The 11,247-nt window shown below is 40.2% G+C and overlaps 1 protein-coding gene and 1 pseudogene across 1 annotated transcript; one reads left to right on the top strand and one right to left on the bottom strand.

Annotated features, from left to right (window-relative positions):
* Positions 1–237: 237 nt before the first annotated feature.
* LOC116568367 lies at positions 238–336 on the top strand (annotated as a pseudogene).
* An 8,447-nt stretch (positions 337–8,783) lies between these two features.
* On the bottom strand, positions 8,784–9,142 carry SKA2 (spindle and kinetochore associated complex subunit 2). Its single transcript, XM_032302676.1, is given in 2 exon segments — positions 8,784–8,881; positions 8,884–9,142. Coding segments are annotated over 2 exon segments (357 nt in total).
* Positions 9,143–11,247: the final 2,105 nt, after the last annotated feature.

The raw sequence follows: 11,247 nt of genomic DNA, 5'->3' as shown, positions 1-11,247 counted from the left end.
TCATGATCTCAGGGTCCTGGGATGCAGCCCCACATCGGGCTCTCTGCTCAGTGGGGAACCTGCTTCTCCTTTCTCTCTGCCTGCCTCTCTGCCTACCTGTGATCTTGTCTGTCAAATAAATAAATAAATAAATAAAATATTTAAAATAAAATAAAATGCAGTGCCCAATGCAGAATAGAAGACCCACGTGAACTCAAGATTATTCATCTAGGTACTATACTTCTATTGCTTGAGATAAGATCATAATGAGCCTTGTGCTAAAACTGGAATAATAGAAGATTATTATGACCCTTGCACAAAGATTACACACAAATTTATGAATCATTCCATATTTTTAACTAACTGGAATTTAACTAAAAACTCTGAAGAAAAAAAATCATAATGATCCTTGAAAGTCAGCATAAAGAATTTGAATTTTAGGGGTGTCTAGTTGACTCAGTTGGTTAAGTGACTCCCTTCAGCTCAGGTCGTGATTCTGGAGTCCCAGGACCGAGCCCCACATTGGGCTCCCTGCTCAGCTGGGAGTCTGCTTCTCCCTCTGCCCCTCAACCCACTCATGCTCTCTCTCTAAAATAAATAAAATCTTTAAAAAAAAAGAATTCGATGGGGCGCCTGGGTGGCTCAGTGGGTTAAGCCTCTGCCTTCAGCTCAGGTCATGATCTATGGGTCCTGGGATCGAGCCCCACATCAGGCTCTCTGCTTGGCAGGGAGCCTGCTTCCCTCTCTCTCTCTCTGCCTGCCTCTCTGCCTACTTGTGATCTCTCTGTCAAATAAATAAAATCTTAAAAAAAAAAAAGAATTCGAATTTTATTCTTCCAGGCATGGGGGAACCACTGAAGGAATTTGAGCAGATAAATGAGAGTGGCAGCCATATCTTACTGTACATTCCACTGACTCTAACTGGAATATGAGCTCTAAACCTTAAGTCTGTGTCCCATGGAGGCATAGCTTCAGCACTTAGTGCAGGGCTGGCACATTGGAGGTGTTCAGTCTACCTACATAAATAAATTAATATCTAGATCAGTACCTGGCATATTAAGCAATCACAATTCATGTTTATTGAAGAAAGGTAAATCATCAAAGCCATACTTTAGGAAGATAACTAGCAACAGTATACAAAAAATATTGGATACAGGAAATAGACACAATACGGAGAAAAACAATTAGGAGTTGTAGCCATCTTGGTAAAAGGCAACAAAAGTATAAACTAGGATGACAGTTACAAAAAGGAAGGAATGGATGAGAAAGAGGATTTTACATGATATATAAGTTAAATGGACATATAGTGGGAGGAAGAAGAAAATGATAAAACTCTGGGGTTTGAATTTGGATGGCTGAAATGTTGTCATTCATAGAATTATTTATTTTAGGAATTAGCAGATATTTTAAGGGACTACAATAGGAGTAGGTTGAATTTAAAGGTACCGGTATGATATGCTCAGGAGGCAGAAATGTGGGACTGAAGTTTAGAAGTAAAGAAAAGCAAGATCTTTAGAGCTGAGTCACCTAAGTGCGGGGTAGTTGAAATCGTAGACGTAGATGAGGTGGCCAAAGGAGAATTCAAAACAAGGGAATGTCTACTTTTATGCCATTGGAAAGAGATCAAGAAACCACAGATGGAATAGTTATAAGTAGGAAAAGCTGAAGAGTGTAGAGTCATGAAATTGAACAGATGAGAGAATTTCAAGAAGGGGTATTGTCAACAGTCTCAGATGCTATAGAGAGATGGAAACCTTCAGCATCTGGAAATTGGAAAACATCAGGTCATCTGTGATTCTTCTTCTCCTTATCTAATTAAATCTGAATTCCTGAACTTGGAATGAAAGGTCTCTAGTTTACTCATTTAAACCTCTCACTCATAACTGCCAAATTCCAGTAAGCTAATTTTGCTATGGTTAGGCTGGTATCTTTTCTCTCTCCACCCCAAAAAGTAAAATACATCTTGTTGAAAAAAAATAGAGGTGCCTGGGTGGCTCAGTGGGTTAAGCCTCTGCCTTCGGCTCAGATCATGATCCCGGGGTCCTGGGATTGAGCCCCACATCGGGCTCTCTGCTCAGCAGGGAGCCTGCTTCTCCCTCTCTATTTGCCTGCCTCTCTGCCTACTTCTATTTGTGATTTCACACTCTGTCAAATAAATAAATAAATAAATCTTAAAAACAAAATAGAAAAAGAAAAAGGAAAAAGAAAAGAGGAAGACTGCTGTTATTTTAGTTCCAAATATGTCTTGTATGTTCTTGGCTCTTATTTTCATATGCAGGGATCAGATCTAGGTTTTATAGGTTCGCAAATTTATCCAAGTTGGAGATCTCTTTTTCAGAAAAGGAATGCAAGATTTTGAACACAAAATTAGCTAAAAAGTTTTTTAAAATAAAAAAATCACAGGGGCACCTGGGTGGCTCTGCGAATTAAAGCCTCTGCCTTGGGCTCAGGTCATGGTCCCAGGGTTCTAGGATCAAGCCCCACATCAGGCTCTCTGCTCAGCAGAGAGCCTGCTTCCTCCTCTCTCTCTGCTTGCCTCTCTGCTTACTTGTGATCTCTGTCTGTCAAATAAATAAATAAAAATCTTTTAAAAATAATCACAAATTATTGTAGCCTTGGATATCCAGTTTCCTTTCTTCTAAGACCTCTTAAGCAAAATCACTTTTCTTGACAGATTCAAGTGACAGATACCATGGTAAATCTAAAATATGTTTTCTAAAGTGAAGACCGGGCCTAGAATTTTTTTAATTGTTCTTAAAGTTCCTGTTTTAGGAACAGCTGGGTGGCTCAGTTGGTTAGGCATCTGGCTTCAGCTCAGTTCATGATCCCAAGGTCCTGGGATTAAGTCCTGCGCTGGGGTGCTTGCTCAGCCCCTTCACAAGCAGGGGAATCTGCTTGTGCTCCCTCTCTTTCTGACAAATACATAAATAAGATCTTAAAAAATAAAAGGTTCCTGGGGCTCCTGGGTGGCTCAGATGGTTAAGTGTCTGCCTTCCACTCGGGTCGTGATCTCCAGGTCCTGCAATCCAGTCCTGCTTCCAGCTCTCAGCTCAGCAGGGAGTCTGCTTCTCCTTCTCCCTCTGCTTTTACCTCTCCCCCTGCTTGTACTCTCTCTCTCAAATAAATAAATAAATAAATATTTTAAGAAAAAGGGTTCCTGTTTTGTTTGAGATGAGCAGGAGTACTGCTTGGAACTATAATAGGGAAAAGGAGGAAGGGCATGAATTTATGGGTTTATATAAAATCTGAAACTGCTCAAGTAGGAAGCAGAATAACAGCATTTATAAATCTGCCGCAGAAGTTTGTCCCCTTTCACTTAACACTTCCTGGAAAGATCAGTCCCTCTTCTATTCCTTTCCTTCTTTCCTTTGCCCCTGCCAGTCCTTCCTTCCTTTCCAAATCACTTCATTTTCCCCATCTGTTGCCCTCTATTTCTTAAAGACAAACAAACAAACAAACAAACAAAAAAACAAAAGAAGACAACAACAAAACTACCTAAAAAGACACAACTTTTCTCTCATTGACATAAGTTTACTCTAAAGGGAGAGGTTGGGATCCCTAGGTGGCTCAGTTGGTGAACTGTCTGCCTTCAGCTCAGGTCATGGTCCCGGGGTCCCAGGATCGAGCCCCACATCAGGCTGCCTGCTCAATGGGGAGCCTGCTTCTCCCTCTGCCCTCTGCTTGTGCTCTCACTCTATCTCTGTATCAAATAAAATAAATACAATCTTAAAAGACAAAAAAGGAGAGATGATTGTGAGGAAATAGAAAAATGAAGCTCTCTTCCTATAATTCCTAAAATCAAAGACATCCTCTAGGCGATGAGACCAACAGAGGTTCCCCCAGTTTGCCTCAAAACCACCCTGTGCCTCTTACCTAAAGTTTCACTTTTCCAAAAAAGCTCTGAGGAAAGAAAAATGTCTTTACTTCCCCCAGTCATTTCCCTAAGTACTCCCCAGGCTTGTAGAGAAGTGTTATGAAACTCAGAAGAATTGTTGGAATTATTCCCAGAAAAACATCACCAGAAAGATAATACGGACAGTTATTTACCTTTTGAGAGAGTGATATCCAAGGCTGGCTGTTGGCAGGTCAGTCTCCTCCTACTCAAGCCCATCTCTTGGCAGCCTCTCCCCTTTTTATCAACCCACTCTTACAAAAAGGCAAGTGGTTGGTAGCTCTGTCCCTTCCCCACTCTCACGCTGAACTAAGAAGCTTCATGAATACTTCAGCTAAAACAAGATCAAGTTTCAGACACTCCCATAGTGAGTGAGAAAATGATCCCACTAGATTAAATTGGAGCCCAGGTCAGTAGAAGAATATTCCCACAGCTCTGCCAGGACTGGGGCAGCCAAGGTTAATGGCTCAAGTAATACCTTGTAAGTGGATCATGTGAGTGGGAGAAGATGGGTCACGAGCCAGTTTTTGGTCTATGCAGTGGTTCTCTGGATTAGTGGCATCACATGGAAAATTGTTAGAAATGCTATTTCTTGGACCTGGGTTCTGCCTTAATGAATCTGAAACTTTGGAGGTGTTCGCGTATCTGTGCTTTAACCAGCCCCTCTAGGGGACTGTGATGTATGCTCAAATTTGAGAACTATTTGTCAACAAGATAGTGAAGCTTTAAAATCTCTTTTCCTGGAAAAAATCTTAAATTTATTTAGGGGTGCCTGGGTGGCTCAGTTGGTTAAGTGACTGCTTTCGGCTCGGTCATGATCCCTGAGTTCTGGAATCGAGTCCCGCATCGGGCTCCTGCTCCATGGGGAATTTGCATCTTCCTCTGACCTTCTCCCCTCTCCTGCTTTCTCTTTCTCCCTCCCAACTAACTAAATAAAAAACTTAAAAAAAATAAAAAAAATAGGGGCACCTGGGTGGGTCAGTGGGTTAAAGCCTCTGCCTTCGGCTCGGATCCCAGGATCCTGGGATGGAGCCCTGTGTTGGGCTCTCTGCTCAGCGGGGAGCCTGCTTTCTCCTTCCTCTCTCTCTGCCTGCCTCTTTCTGCCTACTTGTGATCTCTGTCTGTCAAATAAATAAATGAAATCTTTAAAAAGAAATAAATAAATAAAAATAAAAAATAAATTTAAAAAAAGAGTCTACTTAGAACATTTGAATCAGAAAAGTCAAAACTATTTCACTTAGTATTAGGTATTATACACGCTCACATATACCTTGAATGCAATACTTATCACCATTTCCTCTAAGGTTTTTTTGTTTTTGTTTTTAAAGGATTTCATTTATTTATTATGAGAGAGACATTGGGAGAGCATAGAGGGAGAGTGGGAAGAAGAAGCAGACTCCTGGTGAGCAAAGAGCTCGAAGTCAAGCTCCTGGCTTGATCCCAGGATCCCAAGATCATGATCCGAGCCAAACGCAGAAGCTTAACCTACTGAGCCAACCAGATGCCCATCCTCTAAGGTTTTATGCAGTTCCAAAAAAAAAAAAAAAAAATTCTATGGGACACCTGCATGCCAAGGTAGGTGCACACACACTCTTTTCTCTCTGTATGTACATATGCTTTATAAATATACAAAATAGTTCTGGAGAGATATAACCCAGGGCTCTAAGATGGGGAATTGAGTGTCTCAAACTATACCATGTACATATTAATACTCAAAACATTTTTTGAATTTAGATACATTTTCAAAATATTATCACACTTTTAAAAAGTAACTCTCCTAAAAGAGGTTCTATAGTTAATAAATTTTTCCTCATGCCTGTTATATATCACTGTACTAGATGCTGGGGACAGAATGGAGAATGAAGTATAGTCCCAGTTCTCACTTTCATCTTCCCAAATAATACGAAATGAAGCAATTTAAATATATTTTCAGTTTCTTAATTTCTAAATTTCTCTTGCCCCTGAGCATACAATCACAAATTCCATGGTAGGGAAAACTAAAGTCTGAAGCAAAACCAGGCTTTGGGGCCCATTATAACAGCTACTGTTTGTTTAGTGATGAGTCTTAAAATTGTTTTATACTTCTTTTTTTGTGTGTTTTATACTTCTGTTTTACATAATTATAAAGGTAATATAAAGTCATAGCACATTAAAATTACAGAACTATGAAAAGGTAGAAATCTCCTATTAATCCCACTCTTCAGAGATAAACTATTAACAGTTCGGTGGATTTCTCCAACTCTAATTTATATATTTAGTATAATTATTATTATTTATAGGATAATACTTATTTTTTAAAAAGATTTTATTTATTTATTTGACACAGAGAGAGAGAGAGATCACAAGTAGGCAGAGAGGCAGGCAGAGAGAAAGAGAGGGGGAAGCAGGCTCCCTGCTGAGGAGAGAGCCCGATGCGGGGGCTCGATCCCAGGACCCTGAGATCATGACCTGAGCCAAAGGCAGAGGCTTAACCCACTGAACCACCCAGGTGCTCCAGACAATACTTATTTTATGCTTTTTTCATTTAATAGTATACCTTGGACATCATCCCATTTTAATACCTTCAGATCCGCTTCATTCATTTTAATGGCTGCGAAGTATGCAAGTTCTCCATTACGTACATATCCCTGATTTATTTTCACTATTAGTCTGCATTTGGGTTGTTTAAAATTTCTTAATAGTGTACCAACATTGCAATGGCTAACCTTGCACATATTTCTCTGAGCATTTGTGAAAAAGTTTTTGTGACATAAATGCCTCAGAATATTAAAAATATAAATGCTGGGTTGTAGGATATAAACAGGTAGAATTTTAATAGGTACTGCCAAATTACACATTAAAAAGGTTACTGCAATGTGCAAACTAGGTATGAAAGTGCCTGTTTTTTCATAGTGCCGCCAATATGTTACTCTCAATCTTTAAAGTATTGGTCCAGTTAGTAGGCAAAAATAACATCTCAGTTTTTAAGAACTTGCATTTCCCTAATTGCTATGGTATTTGAGTTTTTATTGTTTGTACATCTTACTCAGATTTCCTATACCTATACTATGCCTTCTATTCATAGGGCTATTCATCTTTTATTTGTTTGTTTGTTTTTAAAAGATTTTATTTAGGGGACACCTGGGTGGCTCAGTTGGTTAAGCAGCTGCCTTCGGCTCAGGTCATGATCCCAGCGTCCTGGGATCGAGTCCCACATTGGGCTTCTTGCTCGGCAGGGAGTCTGCTTCTCCCTCTGCCTCTGCCTGCCATTCTGTCTGCCTGTGCTCTCTCTCTCTCCCTCTCTCTCTCTCTGATGAATAAATAAAATCTTAAAAAAAAAAGATTTTATTTAGTTATTTGAGAGAGCACAAGCCGGGGGAGAGGCAGAGGGAAAAGGAGAAACAGGCTTCCTGCTGAGCAGGGAGCCCAATGTGGGACTTGATCCTAGGACTCTAAGATCATGTCCTGAGTGGAAGGCAGACACTTAACCAACTGAGCCACAAAGGCGTCCCAACAATATATTTTTACTTATAATTTTTTTGGATACATATTCTCATTTCCCATCCTTTGCTACTCCCACTCCTTCACTTTTGAAGCTGCTGTCAACATCAGCTTCCAGAATTTAACCTCTCTCCTCAGCCCAACAAACTCCTCCTAGCTTCTCTTGTTTCCCTGTCTCATCTCCTTCTTCTGGGGCTCTAGAATCTTCCATCTCAAGATACTGATCTAATTTGTCAATCAGTACTCCAATTCTGGGTAATTCCTCTGCTTACTTTCTTTCCTCTAGCTTCTGGGTGTTGGCAGAGAAATGCTCCGTAGTTTCATGAACATTTATACCTTCTCACTCTGGGGTCTCAGAGCATTAGACAGTCTTTTTCTTCATACAATTTTAGTCACACACTTCCCCAAATTACGCACATCTCTAAAGCTAGAACCAACACCATCTCTACCTCTTGTTTGTAGCAGTTTGACTTATTATTATTCTTTGAGAATCAAAGCCGCTGCACGTGAGTTGTCAGCTTCTCCCTCTTCCACTTCAAAATGTCTATACACATTTTCTCTAAAAAGGTGCCTTGATTTTTCTGAGAGTAATACTTCCACACACAGCCCTAACTTGTTTCCTTGTCTCCCCCAGCACTAGTCTTACTTGTTTTCTTGGGCATATATATTTTCTTCATCTTTAATTTGCCACTTTCACAAGACATAATTTTCTATTCCTACCCCATCCTACCTCGCCTCCCAGGTACCATTTGATTAGTTTTTCTTCATTGCCATGTTTCTTGAAAAAGTGTCGTATGTTAACTATCTGCCTATATTTACTCACTTTCTATACATTCCTCACTCACTTGAACCATGGTTTCCACTCCATCTACTCTCCTTAGATTTGTTTCTCATCTCTGAACATGTGCTGCTGCCCAAACTCTTTTATCTTGAAACTCTATTGGCTCATATTGTCCTGCTCTTTCCAGACTCCGTCTTCTTTCTTCCATCAACTGAAACAGATATTTCTCTCTCTCTTTTCTATCCTTTAATTTCTGAAGCATGTCCGTTCACATTTGACTGACTGATAGTACATAAATATTCTTTTACAGTAGGTCAGAACATCTATGTTATCCCAGTTACACAAAAACAGATGCAAAATAGTGTTAAGAAACTTCCTTGCCTGAAATTATAAGACTAAATATGTGTGCATATATTTTAAAAATCCCTTGATTCCCATTCCATCTTTTTGGCTGAACTTTATTAATTAATATCTTCCCTTTCTATACGGCTCTCTTTTGTGAAACGTATCAACTACCTAATCACTCAAGCCAAATCCCCTTCTCCTTTGCCATCCCTCACCTCTAGTCATTAAGTGCTAACAAGACATCTTCCTAAATTTTTCTGGAATGGATCTCTTCTCCATGAGAGTTCTCTTTTGCAAGTCTATTTTTCATAAGTCTGATGTGTGAGACTTTAATTGCTCTGCTGCAGTTTTCTCTTCTTTAGTCCATGGTGATAGCACCAGGTCTGGTTGCTTTGTAGTGTTGTGTTATGGTCATTAAGAACAGTAGCACAAACACAGCTCTTAGTCTCTTTCTGCTTGACAGCAATTGGTTTAACGTGTGCTTGCAAAGCTTGATATTGAGACTTTATTGCTAACAATTCTTTTAAGAGTATAACGGGATTTTTCTTGCCTGTTGAATCAGGATGATTAGTCTTGATTTCATATTCCAGTCTGTACTGAATATAATCCAGATCAGAGTCAGCTTTCTGGAACATAAGTTCCATCTTATTGATCTCTGCTTCCATCTTGAATAGTTGACTTTTCTCAGACGCCTGAAACAAGTATTTCATGAAGCATTCTTTGCGTCCTTTTGCTTATCTCTTTTAACTAAGGTGCTGTCATTTTCTGCAACTACAGTCTCTTGCACTAATGCATAACTTTAGGTCTAGATCCCAATCTCTCTTTTGGGAAGATGCCCTATGATTTCATATGCTTAATAAGCATTTTTACCTGGAAGTCCCAACCAACCAATCCAACAAATAAATTTCAACCAAAGAAACCTGAACTTCCAGTTAGGAAAAGACATTAGGGTTCAAAGCCGATGGCTAAGAAAGAATTCTTGAGATGTCTTTGGTGGAAAAGCTGATTTTATTAAACCATGGGGATAGGACCTGTGGGCAGAAAAAGCTGCACCAGGGTCATGAGGAGTGGCCTATTATAAACTTTCACACTGGGAGGGGGTTAGGGAGAATGTGAGTCTCTAAAGAATTTTGGAAGGAAGGTTTCCAGGACTTTTAGGGGGCTAGCTATTGTTTGGAAAAGGTCATTTTTTACTGTCTAGTAAAACCCAAGTCATGAGACCCTTCAGATGTATACTGGTGGGTCATATACTTGGGGGATGATTGCCAATATGTATCTTGGCGGGTAGAGATAAAGGAAGTTTCCACAGTAATTTTTATATGTTAAGGTAGACTTACAGGGTCTTGGGGGGTGGGCTAAGATGGCCTTTCACCCTTAGCAAACTATTAGTAAAGTATTAGCAAAGTATTAGCATGGAGGCAGCTGAGTTCCTAGAATAAAGTCACTCTGACTATTTCAAGGACTTGTCGATGGGCTGTAGGCAATAAGAAAATTTAATAAATTTTCTTCTGCCTCTGTTTCCTGCATCACCAGTCTCTGATATTGATATCATCCAAAAGCTTTCTTTGACATCACCACTTCCTTTCACTCCCTATGCATAGAATCCCATGGCAAACCTTATTTTGTCACAACAGTATTTATGGCAATCATTATCTTTTCAGCTTCACTGACCTATGTCTCATCCTTGTAATTGTTTCCCTGGATTTCTTTTTTTTTTTTTTTAAAGATTTTACTTATTTATTTGAAAGAGATCACAAGTAGGCAAAGAGGCGGGAGGGGGCAGTGGGGGGAGCAGGCTCCCTGCTGAGCAGAGAGCCTCACGCAGGGCTCCATCCCAGGACCCCGAGATCACAACCTGAGCCGAAGGCAGAGGCTTAACCCACTGAGCCACCCAGGGGCCCCTCCCCTGGATTTCTGCAGTAGTTATTTACCTAAGTGGATTTTCTGTTTCTAGTCTCTGCCCACCCCCCAAATAATCTGGATTACTCTTCCTTAAAATTTTAACCTCCAGGAATAGGGTTTCCAGATAAAAGATGATCTTTTAATTTTTAAAAATTTTTAAATATTTTATTTATGAGATAGAGATAGAGAGAGAGAGAGAGAGCGCAAAAGCAGGGGAGCATTAGGCAGAGGGAGAAACAGGCTCTCCATTGAGCAGAGAGCCTACTGCAGGGCTCTACCCCAGGGTTCTGGCATCATGATCTGAGCCCAAGGCAGATGCTTAACCAACTAAGCCATTCAGGCGTCCCAAAAGATGACTTTTTAAAAAATATAAATATTTCCTATGCAACATTTAGAGCATACTTATACTAAAAAAGTCATTTGTTATTTATCTGAAGTTTAAGTTGACTGGCCAGCCTGTTTTTGTGTGTGTGTGTGTGTGTGTGTGTTTTTTAAGATTTATTTATTTGTCAGAGATAGAGAAAGTGAGAGAGAGGCAGGCAGAAGGAGAAGTAGGTGCCTCGCTGGGCAAGAAGCTTGATGTGGGGGGCGCCTGGGTGGCTCAGTTGTCAAGTGTCTGCCTTTAGCTCAGATTGTGATCCCAGCGTCATCCTGGGATGGAGCCCTGCGTCAGGCTCCGTCCTTGGTAGGGAGCCACCTGGGTGGCTCAGTCGGTTGAGCATCTACCTTCAGCTCAGGTCATGACCTGCGGTCATGCTGAAGGTAGATGCTCAACCGACTGAGCCACCCAGGTGACCCACAGTAGGTCATTTCTTAACCAGCTTTTAAATTTTCATTTCTATTAAAATTAGAAAATCTGAATTTGTCA

The sequence above is a fragment of the Mustela erminea genome, chromosome 10, assembly GCF_009829155.1.
Source record: "Mustela erminea isolate mMusErm1 chromosome 10, mMusErm1.Pri, whole genome shotgun sequence".
Classification (NCBI taxonomy): domain Eukaryota; kingdom Metazoa; phylum Chordata; class Mammalia; order Carnivora; family Mustelidae; genus Mustela; species Mustela erminea.
Note: the sequence above shows the minus strand (reverse complement) of the source record. Positions and strands in the feature narration are given on the sequence as shown.